At 34.6% G+C, this 19296-nt stretch overlaps 2 protein-coding genes across 7 annotated transcripts in view; one reads left to right on the top strand and one right to left on the bottom strand.

Annotated features, from left to right (window-relative positions):
- Positions 1-5201, top strand: part of LOC101735524 (solute carrier organic anion transporter family member 5A1) — a 40787-nt gene extending 35586 nt beyond the window's left edge. For all 4 annotated transcript variants that reach the window (XM_062668735.1, XM_012693775.4, XM_062668736.1 and 1 more), the window contains 4 exons: positions 674-890; positions 2198-2389; positions 2553-2704; positions 2788-5201. In XM_062668735.1, coding sequence (XP_062524719.1) covers positions 674-890; positions 2198-2389; positions 2553-2704; positions 2788-3410 — 1184 coding nt within the window. In that variant the 3' untranslated portion in view covers positions 3411-5201. The remainder of the gene's footprint in view (positions 1-673; positions 891-2197; positions 2390-2552; positions 2705-2787) is intronic.
- On the bottom strand, positions 5196-7691 carry LOC692862 (peptidyl-prolyl cis-trans isomerase). Of its 3 annotated transcripts, none has more exons than XM_021350506.3 (3): positions 7431-7691; positions 6626-7299; positions 5196-5310 (listed from the first exon to the last, which is right to left on the bottom strand). In XM_021350506.3, the coding sequence occupies exons 2-3, from the start codon at positions 7203-7205 to the stop codon at positions 5270-5272; spliced, it is 621 nt and encodes a 206-aa protein (XP_021206181.1). In that variant the 5' UTR covers positions 7206-7299; positions 7431-7691; the 3' UTR covers positions 5196-5269. The 3 variants fall into 3 exon arrangements, with proteins under 3 accessions (XP_021206181.1, XP_021206182.1, NP_001040172.1); XM_021350507.2 differs by lacking the exon at positions 5196-5310 and adding an exon at positions 6118-6326; NM_001046707.1 differs by lacking the exon at positions 5196-5310 and having other exon boundaries at positions 6482-7299; positions 7431-7562.
- Positions 7692-19296: the final 11605 nt, after the last annotated feature.

The following is a 19296-nucleotide window of genomic DNA, read 5'->3' as shown; positions in this document are numbered from 1 at the left end:
TAATATTACAATAGATGTGCATAGCGCGATTTCAGATAACTTTTCTGTATTCTGGCACCTACCATCCGGTTTTGGAATGAATTTCCCTCCACGCTGTTTTCTGAGCGCTATGACATGTCCTTCTTCAAACGAGGCTTGCGGAGAGTAACTATAGGCAGTGGCTTAACTCTTCGTCTGGCATTGCGGACGTTAATGAGCGACGATAATCATCAACTGAGCTATGTAATGGCCTGTCTACAATTGTCCAATGTATGGTTCCTATAGCATGATAATGTCTTATCAAATCAGTTTCGTTAATGTTAAATAAAATCGATAGATATGACGTGTGTCTTCTTCCTTAATTTTGGCTCCGGCACGGTTTGTGCATTAGCTAGCGTCAAGTAATAAGATTTTTATAATTCTCCATGTTAACTATGTACTGTTTATGAATAATAAAAAACGAAGGAAACTTAATCAATTGGCATGAAATTAAATGATATGGGATGAAATATACCTCAGTAAAATGGTGGTTATTTACTGAGACTTTTTGGAGGATCCCGACAAGCAACGTCCAGCGGCTTTGTTTCATTTTCCCACATTTATGCACTTTTACAGATACTAATTTTATTATATTTTATATACTTATTTTATTACGCTTTTGTTAGTTAACGCGTATTATGGGTGTCGGTTCCAGGCGTGCACGAGAACAGTATGGGCGGCGGCGGCGTGGTGGCGGCGGCGCTGCGCTCGGACTCGCGCGCGCAATACAGTGACGTCACCATCGTGCCCGTGGCCACGGCCGGCCCCTGCAACCCCCCCTGCACCACCATCTTCCCCTTCCTCGTGCTGCTCTTCTTCATGACGTTCGTTGTGGCCGTTACGCAGATGCCGCTCCTCATGATCGTACTCAGGTAAATAGCAGCTCGATTTTTTTTAAGCTATTGCATAGCCTTTATCATGAAATTCCGTAACGAAAAAAACCTTGCACCCCTCACTCCGCCTACCATGTAGCTCGCGTTCAACACATTCACACGTTGCGCTTGTGTCGTCACACTGCATGCGCATCATGAAAAGTCTGCCCATCTCTCTCTCGCGCGGTCTAGTTTATGCGTGTAAAGGGGACAGTTAAGGTTTTGCTTTTATTAATGTTTAATATAGCGTGATCTTGTTTTATTATTGTTTTAATATTTAATTATCATTGTCTAATTATAATTGCATAAGTTGATAAAAAATGCTATGCAATAGCTTTACTGCGACAGTTCCCGAGTGACACACGTTTTTTTTTCATACCTAGCTGAATTTATATATTTTTTTCATGCAACCACTGTTGCATTTCACTTTTTAGCTTTGCCATTGTTGGCACTTTGTTTAGCTGTGTGCAGTGGTATGAAGCATTGTCCATAATCACAAGTGACTTTTCAGGCAAATTTGGGATTACCTTTTCAGTCATCTACTTTAGAAAATTACCGGAGTTCATATCGTCATGATAATCTGATGACTTTGACTGGGACTTAAAAATGAATAGAGCATTCTCAACAAAACCATTTTCAGATCCAGCATGAGCAATTATCCTTCTTTCTTTTTCCTACCTATGCTGATAGCCTTGAAAGGCTGTTTCAGCGTCGCCTTAACCAGTAGGTGAGCTCACGGAGCTCAATCCTGACGACAGCAGCTCGACAAAATGTGAGATCGCATCTATTCTTAATCGTCCATGGCCTGATGATTAGAAGAACCAGACGACAATAAGATCATAATATTTCTGCTGTAAATAATTCTTTCATTCATTACACATAACATTATTATTTGTAATGTAACCATAGTCTGTTTAAAGACAATGACTGGCAATCAAATTTTATCGCTTTATATCGAAGGCTAATTGGTTTATGCGACATTTTTACAATTTTATAGGAGAGCCATTTAAAGCTTAAATTTTTGTAAAAAATATGATTAAAAAAACTTCTTCAGCTATTAGAATGGGGTAAACGTAATTGAAGTTCAGTTAAAAACATCGAATTGTTGATGTTAATACCAAATAAAACGGACCCTTAATTATTATAATGATAAATGTATCGTATTAAGCGTAATGTCACTTACGCCAAATAGACTTTCCTCCCTCGATATATTTCGCGTTTATTATTTTCATAATTTTTTTTACGCTTTCTTAAACTTCGCAATCGTCGTGATTACGAACTTTAGACAATTGTTTTGATTGTTCCAGATCTGTGAGTGAAGAAGAACGTTCGTTTGCTCTCGGTATGCAGTTTGTGATATTCCGTTTGTTTGGATACATACCGGCCCCAATACTTTTCGGTAATCTCATCGACTCCACGTGTATTCTGTGGAAACAATCATGCAGCGGCGAGAAAGGCGGACGTTGCCTGTTGTACGATATCGAGCAATTCCGATACAGGTATAGTTTTTTTTTTTATACTTTATGCAAGCCTGTACGACTCATTCACCATAAATATGCTAAGATCTAATGGAATTCGAATTTGAAAATTATCTACATATATTCTGTGAATGCTTTAGAAGACTGATCACCTGTTATAATTAACCTAATCTTAATATTGTAGGTATGTAGGCTTGTGTGGAGGAATAAAAATCGTAGCTTTAGGCATCTTCCTAGCAGACTGGTGGTTGGTTAGAAGAAGGAAAAATCTCGAGACCGCCGCACCGCTCGATCCTCACAAAGACATCGCCGGTTCAATCATCAGCCTCGACAAACGTGAGTCTAGAGAAATCACACTCTTCACAATATCTCAGCGGGGTGTCTCCGTGACCGCAGCATTCAACCTGATTTCGTTACAGTATTCGAGGAGTTGCCGTCGGCGGAGAACGCGAGCGGGTTCCGGTCAGGCGTGACGTCAGGACTGAGCTCGGCGAGCAGCACGCCGCTGGAGCCGGCCGCGGCCGAGAGCCTGCAGCGCGTCGACTCGCAGTACAAGAACTCGCGCGTCCTGGTCGCGTCGCGCCATCTCCGCAACGACTCCAAGACCATCCAGCTGGAGCCGCGCACCCGCCAGCGGTCGCTCGACGAGTCCGAGCGAGCGTTCCCGCGCTCAGCCTCGCGGGACTTCCCCGGACACTCGCGAAACGGATCGCGCGACTTCAAGGTGCACTCGCGATCGGACTCACGCGATCTCAGCCTCGACCAGCTGAGGCAGCTGGCGCTCCGCAGCGTCGAAAGCCTCGATCTGAACGTGCTGCCGCTCGCCAAGTGTGCCGACGAGGAGAGCAAGCGGCTGATAGAGAGCGGGGGCGTATTGCGCCACCGGCGAACGAGTTCGAGGGACATCAAGCCGCCAGAATCGAAACACAAACGGACTTCGTCACATCACATCACAATGGAGCCAAATGAACTCAGCCTTCAGATACAAAAAGGACGTAGCGTCGATCACCTGGCATCCGCGCCTCTAGAACCCCGCGTGTGAGTCAACCGCGAGTGACGATTGCGTCGCGGAAGGAATCTCAAACGGCGTCGAAGCTCCATGAGGAAGCTTTGCTGGTCGCTTTATGGCTTGACCTCGTAATGCAAAATAGTAAAATTCAGCTTCTGTAGACTAATTTTATTTTGACTACTTAGATAAATAAATGAGTGATTTCAAATCATATCCTAATGGGTCGTGTTATATTGTTTTCTTATATTTCAATGAAAAACGTTTTGAAGTTAAATATATATTTAGAAGAAAAAAACTGCATTGATGTGATCAAACACACTAATTGTGTTTATTATTAGCCATGGCAGCAATTTTTAGCATCAAATTACTGTACTTAATACTTTTTAAAACAGATCTTCTCAATTAAATCCGTGGAAGTTATTAAAAAACTTTTAAAACATTTAGTGATTTTAGAAAATTAAAGTTGAATCATTTTTATTTTAATATACCATTGTGACTACTTTGTATTTCAGTGCTCTGTAGTTAAACCAATTGAAATATGTCTAGAATAATAATTCCTATTTTAATAAATGTTTGCATGATCATATTATTGAAAATAAATCACAACTATGTAGATGTTACTATAGAAAGAAAAAATATCACTTAAAGTAGACTGATGTGAATATCACAGTAAAATTTTTAATTGTAAAGGTTGTCTGTAATATGCCACAAATTATTAGTAGACCGCAATATTGTGATATGAAATAATTTTTAATTCTAACAAAAAATTTTAGAAATAGGTATGTCTTGAGAGCAGTGGGATCACTGAACCAATGCCATTTATGCCTTATTTTGCTATAAATTTCAAAGTTTAAATGGAATGCATATATACTTGAACATTTTTTAATTGTATTGTATTTTGACTTACTCTGACATTCCTATTAAGGATCAAGGATATATGTTGCCATAATAATATGTCACATTCAAATTTTGTAACAAATGCTATCTCACAGCAGAATAGGCATTACTCCTACACAACTGAGACTTCAACCGAATGTATCAAACGGTCCATTGCTATTCAGTGTATTGTCAAAGGGCTCCAGTAAACTATTTACATCAGATGCTCCATTAACTTGTCCGCCCATTCAAAAAAAAAAAATGTGTATAATGGTTTATGGATTTTGAAACGACAAAATTTAAGTGACCGATACATTTACAAAATATGTAAAAGTTCTTAGCTTTTCATATTTTAGATTTCCAGAATTTGTTGTCACTATGTCATGTGTTCATATTTACCATTTTTTTATTATTACCTACCATCCACTACAATAAGTTGTCTTGAACAGCAGCATAAACAATATTTTGCATATCATGTCTGTTATACTGGTTACATATAGAACATAAAAATATGAAATACAAGCATCTTTTTTAGTTATTTCTTAAAATTGATGTATTAAAAAAGGTGTCAATTGTCAGGCTACTCCTTTGGTACTAGAAATCAATTAAAATTATATAAATTTATTTTAATAGCAATGTAAACACTAATATGAAGCAATATAGTATTAAGAAATATATATCAGAGATATATTTAATTAAAAAAGACAAGAGAGATGTTGTCTGTGTAAATTTTGTCACATATATGTTAAGAGAGGTTATAGTTTCATATGGAAAAAAGAGTGTTTTACCTAAAATGCCTTACTACAATAGGTCTTAAGACTTGATAGTGATACTGACTTAGGTGTATGTAAATGAATGTTGTTATGTCAATCACACAGATAAGTACGATGTTAACAACTTCTAAAATAATTTGTTGCATTTAGTGAATAAATTAAAATTGCATTCTTATTTTATTGAAGTTTACTTTATTGTAGCATATTTTATTAATCTTTAATAATATGTAAGTTTCTACTCTGTCAATCTGCACTCTTCAAAATTAGTTCTTCATGATAATCACCTATGGCATGTAAGATAAAATTTGAAAGTAATTCTGAATTCAAAAGGTAACAATGTACTAGTCCATACAACTTAATGAAATGTTTGTTTATGAACAATTTGTCTCAAACTTATTCAGCTACCTACAGTAGAAGCACTATTATTTAACGGATTCTTATGATTTTCCAACAATTTTTTTACCCATGATCTAATTGAACCTCAGGTGAATTTCTGTATTGGTTTACCACTTGGGCTTGCAACATCGCCAATAAACTGGGAACTTTCTTTATTGTCCTTGTAAGCAGACTAACATACAGCCAACCTGATAGTGAGTGGTTACCATCGTTCATAATGTCAGCAATGCCAGAGGCAGACCCAAACTGCTGCGTACTGTTGTATGAAATCATTAAATTCATTTACTCATGAACTTATTAAATCTAAAAATCGTGATAAGAACCCATTAAACTTTATTAAGCTAATTACAAATACTTTCAAGATATACTATTCATCAGTTTAGTACATTATTATTATATAAGATCTGAGCTCTAACCCCACACAATTGAAATGCATTAATCGGATCATAGCTGTCACTATAGATAGTAACTATAATATAAGACATATTGTTCCTCAACATTCAGTAAGAACTCAATCCTATTAGCACTATTGAATTTTCAATTGATAATGCCTGTAACATTTACAATATTGAAATCTTAAGAGCTTAAAGGAATGTTTGTAATATAGTGATGCTAAATAAAATGCAAAACTTTCAAATCCACATTGCTTTTCATAATCCCTAGACCATTTATGATGATACCAAATTGACTGAACCTCTTTTTTATTTATTTATTGAATGGATATATGAAAGGAAAAGGAAGAACAAATATCAGTTAAATTAAAAAATTTACAAAACATTCAATATTGCAGCATCCTCACTTTTTTTATCTATAGACACTATTAATTGGTGTAATTTTAAAGAAGGTATAGTCCTCATCGAGAGAAGCTATAAATTTTGTAGACACACATTCTGAGGTTCACAAGCTATGGATCAAATAAAAATATAAATTTTATCAGTGATATAAATTTTTGTACAGATGTTAAATTAACCTGTGAAATCAACAAACTGAAACACATTTGAAAATATATTTTAGGTATATGGATGATCAATAAAATGGCTAAAAAATAATATGACACACTATTTAACTACATAACTTTATTTAACTACAAACATGATTTTTCTCTACATTTAATAGCAATAACAAACATTAAGTCTAAATAATTCTTTCTTACATACTTTGATATACCAGAATTAACAACTAGACAACTTTAATCTAACTCACCTGAATCTGAGATGACAACTTTCTTTATTGGTTTACCACTTTTAGAACCAAGTTTTTCCATTTTCTGCACAACATCCATACCTTCAACCACAGACCCAAATACTACATGTTTTCTATCCAACCAAGGAGTCGGAACTGTGGTTATAAAAAATTGAGACCCATTTGTATTCGGTCCAGCATTCGCCATTGATAAAATTCCAGGCCCAGTATGCTTTAATTTGAAATTCTCATCTGAGAAGGTACGCCCGTAAATAGACTTTCCGCCGGTACCGTTGTGATTGGTAAAATCTCCACCTTGACACATGAAGTCTGGTATTATTCTATGAAATGATGAACCCTTGTACCCAAAACCTTTTTCACCAGTACACAGAGCTCTAAAGTTCTCAGCAGTTTTCGGTACTTCATCCGTGTTCAATTTTATGACTATACGTCCCAATGGCTCTCCGTCAGCAGTTACATCGAAATAAACTTGTTTATCAGGTTGAGTCGAAGCAAAACGAAGTGCTGCAGCAGAGTATATTGTCCCATTGACTAAAGTTCGCCGAAGCATTGATACCGGTATCATGATTGGGATTTTCATCACAGACTAGATATATGCGTCCAGTATATTTCACAATGTGTACTTTTGAAATGATTGCTTGAAAAGTTATTTGTAGTTATTATACTCCCACTCCCTAAACATTACAAAATTATGTTATTAAAATAAAATAATAAAGAAATTGTTAGAAACTGTTGTGTAGATGATTTTCAAATTATATTACTGTTACGTACACATTCATTTTACATATTTATAAAAAAAACTTACTATGTAGTCATTTGGTAAACAAATGAGGCGTTCGTCAGGTTTATAACCTCCCGTCTCGTCCCAGCGTGTTAATATTTTTTCAAAGGGATTTTATGACCTGGTAACTAAGAATTTTAGGTCCAGTCTTATTTTAATTTACATTCTTGTTGGAACGAAGTTCCTTTATGGGACGATGCGGAGGGGTACCCTAACCGGGAAAAAACGTCCGTAACGTAAGATTTTTATTAGTAATGCACACAGTGTACGTCTTAGCTTTGTAATAACGTACAAATTAGAACTGCACGCAGTGTACGACTTAACTTTGTAAAAACGTACAAAAAATAACATATTTTTGTTATATATTTTTTATAAATCATTGTCTGCCTATTTCTGCCGTGAAGCAGTAATGCGTTTCGGTTTGAAGGGTGGGGCAGCCGTTGTAACTATACTTGAGACCTTAGAACTTGTATCTCAAGGTGGGTGGCGCATTTACGTTGTGGATGTCTATGGGCTCCAATAACCACTTAACACCAGGTGGGCTGTGAGCTCGTCCACCCATCTAAGCAATAAAAAAAAAAGACATGTGTGCAATCCACACGTGGTAGAAGTGAAACCTTCAAAAATTAAAATACAATTATCCTAAATGTCTAAGTACATATTATATGTTTTTTTTTTTTTTTTATGATTGAATGATTACTGGTGGCCCGGAGGCCTTTCCAGTTTCACCAGGACAGGTGGGCGAGCAAAGGCTCAGCCAGGAGGGGTGGGATTTGCTAACAGCTACCCGAGCGCCTCCGAAGGAGACCCAACAGCTCAAGAGTAGCTGCTTCGCGAATGAATCTACTACCGGATCGGAATCGCGACCCGCTGAGAAGATCCGGCGAGAAACTCAGCGAGCTGATTCATGGGTTAGGTTGCACGGCGAACTCTTTGACGAGTTCGACGAGTACGGTTACCGAGGTCCCTAAGCCTGCTCCTAGTGTTAGAGCTGAAGGCGTCTAATGCAAAGGTTATTGGATCTGATGGATCCGTAAGGACGTGTCTAGGGCGCCGACGGTGACTGACTTCTGCGTGATCAGGATTCGGGGAGTAGTCAGCGGCGGCAACGATAAGGCGATTATCATGACGCATAGCCTTATCGAAGTACCGTTCCGACGTTGACTTCATGTATTTCTGGATAGATTCGAGGCCCAGGTCGTCGTGTAGGTCAACGTTCCTCACGAACCACGGAGCTCCGACGGCTAGCCTGCAAAAGCGGGATTGTAGAGATTGGAGGGTGTCTATGTGTGTGCGGACCGCGTGAGCGAACACCACACTCGCATAAGTCATGACGGGCCTTATGCAAGTTTTGTAAAGTGTCACCTTGTTCCGAAGGGACATTTTACTCCGCTTACAGATCATGGGGTAGAGTCTACCGAGAATAAACGCGGCACGGTCACGGACTGATTTTGTATGCGGGCGGAATGTCATCGATGCATCCAGGGTAACGCCCAGGTACTTGACCTTCCTGGCCCAGGGTATGGATTGTCTAAAGAGAGTAATCGGGGGTGATATTATATGTAAAATATTGTCATTAGTAAATAACGGTAAATCATCTTTTATAGTATGAGGTAGCGCCCTCTGTGAATTGATATTTTAACTTCACGTATAATCCTAAATTGAAATTCCAAGAGGTTTCATACACACGTTAGTATTAAAAAATCTCATAGATGGCGCTGTATTAAAAATAATTAACTAGTAAACGAATACACAAACCAATATAGCGTGTATTATTTCTCGATATCCCTTATTCTCTCTCTCGTTCAATCTTTCTCACTATAGCTCTCTCCCACCTCTCGCTCCATGGCACTGTGCGTGATACGACGTTCGCTCTGTCTCACTTTTTCTCTCGATCTTTTTCAATTGCTTGCTCCCTATTCTCACTCCATGGCTAGTTGCGTTATGCTACGTTTGCCCTGTCTTATTCTCTCTCAATCGGTCTCGATCGCTCTCTCTCTCTTTTTCGATACTTCCGTTGCATAATACCAATGAAGTAGGAAACCTATGGAAATGAAACGTCAACCAAAATTTCGTGCCACTGTGACGTCATCTGGCCACAAAACATGGCGGCTTTAGTGCTGTACAAAAGATTTCAATGTTATCAGGTTTTATCGATAAACGTTCTTGGCTCATTTTATTTTAAATATTGTTGAGTATTATTTATTTGTAGAATTTATACTTTAATGGGAAGTAAGTAGGTATATTGTTATGTGCAAATATGATATGATTTAGATGGGTGAAATCTAAGACAAGTTCGTCCTTCGAATTTGCCAAGTAAACGATATGATGATTTTTAAAAGTTGCTACACTGATTTTATAAAGTTGTCGTTTGTCGCAAAACATAAAGATATGGCGTAGTTCAAAGCCATCAGCCCATTTCTAGCATGCTAAATGTTATCGTATTTTGAGTACGTGTTTTTCTTAGACTATAACAATCTATTTTAATTGTTTTGCTGACTCTAAAGTCCGTAACATACTACCGCAGCGCACCCCAAGGAAGGTGCGCCGCACCATTTGAATCACTTTCGCTTGAGAGTGATTCAAATTTTAAACTTATCAAGGGACCGCGTGGAAAAAAAAACACCTACAGAACATTTATTCATTAATTACAAACGTCATTCCTTGTGACTTCCTCTCTAAAATCACTTAATTATTAAATATTTAACAAATTTACAATAGTGTTTTACTCACTGCGGAATAAAACTATTTTATTTAAATAGTTCCGAAGAAATTTTGTCGGTAGCCTTTTTCCCGAAATATCTAAACAGAATGTCTAAATATGTTTTGATGACATATTTTAAAGTGGTATTTATGATTAGTGTCATGATCAATAGATTCCGACCGAAAAATGGATTTTTCGGATGAGGGCTCCATAATGAATTTAAATACACATAGATAATAGTTTTAGGGCATCGACTTTCTTGAGATCCTATAAAATACGTTTTAATTATTATTTTTGTATGTTTTAAGCATGATAAATTATGAAATTTTATATAATCAATCATATTAAATCGATATCAAAGTCAATAAATAATGTACAACCCAAAACAGACGGCCGAACTGACGTGACAATGACATTTGGCGCGCTAAACATGGCGGATTTTCGGCCTCATTAGACAGAGACGGAGATATTTACGTATATTCATGTTTCATTTTATGTACGCACTGAAATACTGTTATATTGTTTTCCTGCGAGTTAAAGTGCTGAGTAAGAACGAGATAGATATATGTTTATGTATGTGCCTTCAAAATGGGTGCTATTTATATAAGCAATTGTACGTATAGAACAATATGTCGTGTCCCTACTATATAGGTCTATGCATAATACATACCCGCGTGACGTTACATCTGTTAAAATTTGACCCTCATGCGCCTAAAGAAGTTTCACTTCAAAAAAAGAATAAAATAAAGTTGATAACTTTGTAAAGTAGTTTTATTTTATTTTTTATCAATAAAAATATCATTATAAAGAATGTATACCCGCATAATGATTTTCTTTATACCTCGAATAGAACTTAAAATTAATATAAGGAACTTCGTTCCTATGCGGTGTCCTACGACACCACGCATCTTTTCTTATAAGAAAAATGATAATATGCAGTGAAATGAAATGAAGATGATTAATTTGATACATTAATCAACTGAGATGAAATTAAATGAAATGAGATGATATGGGATGAAATATAATCTCAGTAAAATAGTGGTCATTTACTGAGACTTTTTCAGTGGATTTTTTGTTGGATCCCAAGAAGTTACGTCCATCGGCTTTGTTTTATTTTCCCACCTTTGTGCACTTTCACAGTTACTAAATAATTAATAAACCACCGCTATTACACATTTAAACCGGTAGAAACACTAAATAGACAAAATAAAACAAATTATACAACTTAACTCCGGCTATGTAAATTTGGCCCCCTTTTTTTATTTTCAGATCTTTTTTATTTTTAATTATTTGTTCGTTAATGTTCGAATGTCAAAATTGTTTGTTCGTCTTTTATTTACATATAATCAATTAAACAAATGATCACCGTTAAGTGGGCTCCCCTTACTAGATATCTTTATTTTTATCGCTCAGATTAATTCACTTTGATCAGTTATCATTTGTTCGATGACTATTGGTGATTGTTCGATCATAAAAACAATTAAATTCCCAATTATTAATTATTTTATATCTATTAAGCAAACCATCACATCACGCCACCTTTTTTGATTTTCAGGTTTTTTTTTATTTTTAACTATTTGTTCGTCGTTTGTTCGTTAATGTTCGAATGCATGCATGGTAATGATTAGTATCATTTTAACACGAAAATTGTACTCCTAAAATATTCTTAAAAATAATTAGAAATCACTGAAATTTCAATGTGCTTGTTAATATTCAATATCATTAAAAATAACTGAATTTATTAAAGCCGCGCTAATCGTACCTTAACGTCTAATTGGCCGTTTCATTTAATTCACTGACATTTTTTTGTTGAAGTATTGTTGAATTTTGTTGAAGTTTTCAATATTTTTTTGAACTACATATGAAATAATTAGACAGTATAAACGCACTTGTAAACAAAACGCTAGTAAATATGGCCATTGCCAGCTAACTGACAAAACCGGCGCATGCGCAATATAGGCTTTGGTTTGCTAGTTATAAAATAATTAATAATTGGGAATTTAATTGTTTTTTTTATTATTATTGCTTAGAGGTGTGGACGAGCTCACAGCCCACCTGGTGTTAAGTGGTTACTGGAGCCCATAGACATCTATAACGTAAATGCGCCACACACCTTGAGATATAAGTTCTAAGGTCTCAGTATAGTCACAACGGCTGCCCCACCCTGTAAACCGAAACGCATTATTGCTTCACGGCAGAAATAAGCGGGGCGGTGGTACCTACCCGTGCGGACTCACAAGAGGTCCTACCACCAGTAAAGATGTCTTTTTATAAAGATGTCTAGTAAGGGGGGCCCACGTAACGGTGATCATTTGTTTAATTAATTATAAATAAATAAAAGACGAACAAACAATTAAAAATAAAAATAAAACTGAAAATCAAAAAAGGGTGGGCCAAATTTACAGAGCCCTTAACTCCTCGCGTTTCCGCCATAAAATCCCATAGATGCTTAAACAGTATCATGTGTGTTATCTATGCACAGGTTTTAAATGCTTAAAAAGATCAAGTTAACAGGCCACAAAATTAAAAAAAAAGTCTAATTTAAAAAAATGCGCCTTTATTACAGTAGAATAGAGGTGAATGAAGTTAGCCCCTCAAAAAAAATTTTCTTTCCTGTTTTCTACTTATTTTCTATTAATTCGTTTGTTCATCATTTGTTCTTGATTGTTCACTGTTAATAATTGTTTGTTCCCCATTTATTTATTTAAAAAAAATTATTAAAAATATATCTACAAGTTAGCCCCTCGATTGCAATTTTTAATATTTTTTCGTCCTTAATTACTCGTAAATATTCATTTTCGATTGTTCTTATATAAAATACGTTTGTTCTCTTTCGAAATTACTCATTTTTTGTTTAATTAACTATTTGTATTAGTTGAATAAATGTATACAAAATATGTGTACTGCGCATGCCATAAGTGTATAATCTATGGCGCATGCGTCGACCGTCGACTATAATGCCTAAACTTTCTACGCGGTTTTAATCGTGAAAAATAAAATAATTATAAATCCTGAAGGATCAATTAATTGGTATACAGTTTAATTAAAAAAATTAAAAGATAAATAAATAAAATAATGTGCATTCGCGTAAAGTTAGACCAAATACATTTTTTCCATCCTCCTATATACCTATCGCTATGAAGGTATAAAAAAGATAGGTTAAGAGTTCACATAGGTAATATAAACAAATAAGTAAATATGTTCATTATTTATCTTTCAAGAGATAATGTAGGTATACATTATAATAACATTTTGACCCAGTCGAAATTATATTCCTAACATTAGTAAAATAACATTTTAATATTTTTTTTATAGGTTATGTATTGAAATTGTTGGAAAATTATTTCATGTTTTAGCTAGAAAACGACATGGAGAATTATATGCAATACAAGATAGTGAGCTCCATCAAATGAATTCGAATGAAACCAAACTGTTTACCATCCAAATTCGATTGTTGGGCAGATAGAAAACGAAAATTCACTCATAGTGAACCTCGGCCTACATTTGTGAAACGGCAAAGACTCACTATTATCAAGGAAATTGAAGAGACGACTAAAAATGAGATGTGTCGTATTATTATACCTTTGCCATCTTGTAGTCAAGGTAGGTGTAACTGTCAATAATTAGTTACACTCACAGATCTCCTAATCAAATAACAATATCAGAAAAAATGAGAATAGTTAGTTAGTTAGTGGAAGTAGCCAAAATGGGCAAGTGGACCTCAGTTCCTATTACATAAGGTACTAGGAAGTTTGTGATAATGAAAATTTATCACAGTGTAATATCACTTACTTACTTTAACAGTGAAGGAAAACATTGTGATGAAACCTGCACACCTAAATGTTCTTAGGATTTTCTTAGGTGTGTAATCCACCAACCAGCACTAGGCCAGCATGGTGGACTAAGGCCTAAAAACCCTCCAGTGAAGGCCAGTGTCCAGCAAGGGGATATATTATATGGGCTGATGATGATGACTAGGAGGTTAAATACTATTACTACTACTACGACAGTACACATATAATCCTATATATTTACAAACTAAAAGTTTGTTGGAAATTGCTAACATTATTTCATATTTCCAGATGTCCAGCCACTTGAAAATAGGTGTAGTAATGACAAAGCTATCGAAGTAGCTCCAGCACAGGAACACGAAAGCAAGGCAAGTGTGTATTGCCACATCACCCCTTAACATATCTGAAGCAAGTATAAGTAAACAATCAGAACCAGCAAAAAAAAAACTGTTGTTCCTGAGGACAAAGGGGATTGCCCACTCTCCATAGTGTGCTAGGCCCAAGATGGACATCAAATATTACTATAAAAATGTACTGATTCGGATATCTAAAAAATATATTGAAATTTACGCCACTATTATAAAAAATATAATAAAAATGAAAACTCGTTTTGAGGTTAATTTTCTATATAAATAAGTGTCGGATTGTGAGATACTTCAAGAACTTTTCTTTTCTTAATGCTTAAGATGTTCCTAATGTATTTTTATCCAATAGGGTATAAATACGCGAATGCACATTATTTTATTTATTTATTTTTTAATTTTTTTAATTAAACTGTATACCAATTAATTGATCCTTCAGGATTTATAATTGTTTTATTTTTCACGATTAAAACCGCGTAGAAAGTTTAGGCATTATAGTCGACGCATGCGCCATAGATTATTACACTTATGGCATGCGCAATACACATATTTTGTATACATTTATTCAACTAATACAAATAGTTAATTAAACAAAAAATGAGTAATTTCGAAAGAGAACAAACGTATTTTATATAAGAACAATCGAAAATGAATATTTACGAGTAATTAAGGACAAAAAAATATTAAAAATTGCAATCGAGGGGCTAACTTGTAGATATATTTTTAATATTTTTTTTAAATAAATAAATGGGGAACAAACAATTATTAACAGTGAACAATCAAGAACAAATGATGAACAAACGAATTAATAGAAAATAAGTAGAAAACAGGAAAAAAAATTTTTTTTGAGGGGCTAACTTCATTCACCTGTAGAATAGTGAATTAAAATATAAACAGAAGTCTTCCGCTTTGTCATAGTGTAATTTTCAAAAGAACGTAGACATCGAAAATATGTAAATTAAATAACATAATGTTTTATTTTTACGAGAAATAGTTATTTTTGTCACAAATGATTTCCCCAAAAAAATAAAATTACTTGTTGTAATAGGAATATAAATAATAAAGATACACACTCAGTTGTGACTCAATGTACTACACTCCGTTTACAACTGCAACATTCATGTGTGGGTTTTTGTGTTGTAATTTGCTGCTTACAGCTGGACACTTTTCAACTTGCCCCATATAAGACAATTCGCCTTATCTGTACTTACTGTATTACTGAAGAAACTATTACCAACAAAAAATAATAAAAATCAATAGACCCAGCTACACCTCAGCTATGGTAAACATTATCGGTGCTTTTAAAAGCACTAGTCACCGTTCTTGTTGAACCCATCGTTTGTAACGAAGGGTTCGGCGAGTAAATTAGCCCACAGAAAGAGCCCACTGAGTTTCTCAGCGGAACTACTCAGTGGGTCGCGTTTACGATTCAGCGGTAGATTCTGTGAAGCACTGCTCTTGCTAAGGCTAGTGTTAGCAACGTCCTCAGGCTAGAGCCCTGTGAGCTCACCTACTCACCCGGCTACGGTGGTATAATCCTCTAGATTACCAGCTTAGGTAGGATATAAAACAACACCCAACTTCACTTCTCACATTCCAGCTAGCTTAGTTACGGCTTTGTAAAGCATGGTTTATTTTGGCTCAAAAGACTCGAATCCAGGCCGTTAAATTAAAATCACATACCATGGGCCAGGGGGTGCAACTCCCATACAAAGGAAAAAAACATTCAACTAGCGTCATCTTTAGGAACCGGCGAGGTCATTTTTGAAACGTTTTGGCCTTAATGAACTAATAAACTCACTAGATGGCAGATACGAGTTCTGACTCAATAAAAAAGGTTAGCGTACTTTGAAGGTGCTTCCACTTTTAGGGAATTCTCCCTTTTTTAGGGAAAAATAGCTGATATTTTGGATGATAAAGACAATTTAAAAAATACCAGGATTTAGGATATTTCGGGGTAAAAAGCAAAGCCTATACTAGTAACTGTTGTGAATTTTAAAATAAACGATAATTAAAGTAAAACAATGAACATTTTATTTTATGGAGAGAGAATGACATTAAGTCGAGTTGACAAGTAAAAGAATAAAACAGAGTTGTGTATAAAAACCATAAAGAAAGTTTGATTCAACAGTAACCCTCTAGTAAAGTAAATCATAGATTAAGCCACTACTTTTTTCTTAGGGATTCCCCAGAATCCCAATAAGTATAATCCGCCAAACTTTTATTTACCTATATTCGTTGATGTCACCAGAACTTACTTGTATTGTAATATACAGGTACTTCATGTACCATGAAAGATTATCATGGTAATTTCATTTACGAAAACCTTGTAATTGTCATTTCACTTTTGCTAGCAGTTCCTTCTTCAAAGACTGAGGTGGAAAGATTATTCAGTGTTCTCAAATGTAAAAACTGACAAAAGAAACAGGCTTTCTAATGAAACCCTGAACGGCTTGCTTCATAGAAAGTTCCCAACTTTGCCAGCAAACAATTGCTCAATTTTAGAACCGAACAGTGTTAGGTTACGTGCAGCAAAAGAATATAAAAGCAATGCGTCGACTTCCTTGAAAATTCCAATCCTATAGATCTATGATCTTCTGGGGGCGTTTATATTATATATACCTACATTAAATAATATGCTGCGGTTTATTTTCTGTATTTTATTTATGCTTTCTATATAAAGGATTTATGAAAGTTGTCTAGGAAACTTTAGGCATAAATTCAAAAGAAACTAGGGTAAAATGTGTTAAAAAAAACGTAAGTGGAAACACTGCTTTGAAGTTTTCAAAATTCCAGGGCCGTAAAACAATCTCAAAAAAAAAAAAAAGTTTTCAAAATGTCGTAACGATTTAATTTTTTAAATCGTTTTTTTTTTTGGTCTTGGTGTGAGTTATTTTACGTTGTAGTATTAATTTAGAGCATCTTTTAGCTTTATGAGAATATTAGACGATTAGACATTGAGAAACTCTGTTTTGAATTCTCTTTAGACATAACTTGGTTCCAATACTTTTTTCTTCGTTAGCGTTTCGTAAGCCTGTGTAACTATTTTCATTTCTTACAGAAAGTTTATTATTAAAAATCAGCATGCCTCGAAGATCGAAATTGAAATGCTATTTCGGATGCCTTGATAACGGTGAGTTTACACTATTTTCCCGGTATATTATTTGCTAACAGAATTATTATTCATAATATAATTAAATGAATTAGCACCAACTAATGGTCCTTCCTGTTTCTGCTGCCTAGCTATCATATATGTTAAGTTTGATCAAAACAGTCGGTGTTAAGTCTCGTACTATCACACACACACCTCAGATAATAAAATTGTCTCGAGTGGGTGGAAGTATGCAACTCAGCGTATTATATGCTTATTGTCAAGTGGGCCCGAACTAGTTTTTTGGAATGATCAATCAGTCATGCTTTCCTGTTTAAATAAAATACAGCACAATTGATCTCACATCCAAAGTTAGATGATGGCATTCACGTTTTGTTTCCTGGTGTTTGATAACCAAGTTACACCAAGTGGCCTGTGACCACGTTCATCCTTCTACCCAATATAAAATAATGTTTTTATTTTTGTAGACAAAGGTTTGATAATGACAAAATTTTATGGAAAAATTATAAGGAGCACTAAAATGTCTGAAACATGAAAAGATTGATGCACTATATTTGAACCAGAACGTGTTATGTAATATATTAATTTGTAAGTATGATTACATTAACACTAAATTTTTCATGGTCGTATTTTTTCAATATTTGTTACGTACTTAAGATACTTTGTTGCTCCGTTTCAGAAGAGAAACTGATTCAGCAAGGAACGTGAACTCTCAAGGGATCTTAATTTTTTTTAAATATGTTTATAATTTATAAATTAATAATTGAAATAGTTCATAAGAACTAAATTGATGCCAATTTTGTTTTAAAATAGGTTGTTTAGTTCTTATAGTTATAGTATTACGTTTGAATAGTTGTAATTAGTAAGTTAGTAATATATGAAAATACTGATGTAAATTTTTGTAAATAACCTTTTGTAAATTCTACGAGAAGATGATTTTAATTATCAATATGCTTGTGACTGAGTATATTAATAATTTATTAAAACTTCAGTGATAGACAGCAACCCTTATGGCACTGCTGAAGTTTATAAGCACTGGTGACCACTTATCATGAGCCGGGTTGCGTGCTCGTCTGCTGTTGAGTGCAATAAAAATTTTCGAAACCCTTTCTATTATTTAGATGTAATATTAATGTACATTTAATTTGGATTAAAAGATAAATTTACATTTTATGTTTGCTTGTGTATGTTTATAATTCATTTGCATGTAACGAACATCAGTTTCTTTTGTAACAAAATACAAACTAATGGTTTGTAATGAATGTAATTAACTTTAAGATGATTTTCTTTCAATCTGCTGTTTGTTTCATCTAGTATTACCAAAGCTAAAGCATCAGAAACGTCAGAATAGAAATAATTTAGATAGGGAATAAAAGTATAACTAATGTAATCATGTCTAAAATTACTATAAGCGTCGTTAAGTACAAACTATCAATATTTAAGAGTACTTTAAATCATCATTACATTTTTTAAACATTTTTTGTTTTTTTTTGTTTTTCAAATCATGTAACAAAACGTTTGTGCAGAACAAAATGTCACATGTTATGAACATGATTGTGGGTTAATTGTTTCTTAAATTTCTAAATATTTATAAGAATGCTAAGATTAATTTAGTATTCACTTTAGTGTGTGTATTATCTCTACAATGCTAGTTTAAATGACAATTATTGTATGACGAAGCATAGGTAGTGTTTATAGATGTAATATTTTCATACAAGGTCATGATCTATCACGATCAACTTTAAGCAAGAACTGCTATCGTTAAGAAACAAATTTATTAAATTTAATTCAAATTGTCTACTATGTTTGTAATGGAAAGCTGACATGTTTATATTTCGCACAAATGACTTAATTGACATTGAATGATTTGATTATCTAGACTTAATTAACTTTTAGATAACTTTCGACTTAATGTGTACGC

This window comes from Bombyx mori, chromosome 5, assembly GCF_030269925.1.
Source record: "Bombyx mori chromosome 5, ASM3026992v2".
Lineage (NCBI taxonomy): Eukaryota > Metazoa > Arthropoda > Insecta > Lepidoptera > Bombycidae > Bombyx > Bombyx mori.
This window is presented reverse-complemented; position numbering and strand designations above follow the sequence as displayed.

Bases quoted from the DNA above. Each gene is read 5' to 3' on its own strand.
- LOC692862 (XM_021350506.3), bottom strand. From the start codon at position 7,205: ATGAAAATCCCAATCATGATACCGGTATCAATGCTTCGGCGAACTTTA. The intron at 5,311-6,625 runs GTGAGTTAGATT...TACATGCCATAG, and splicing joins AGTTGTCATCTCAGATTCAG to GTGATTATCATGAAGAACTA.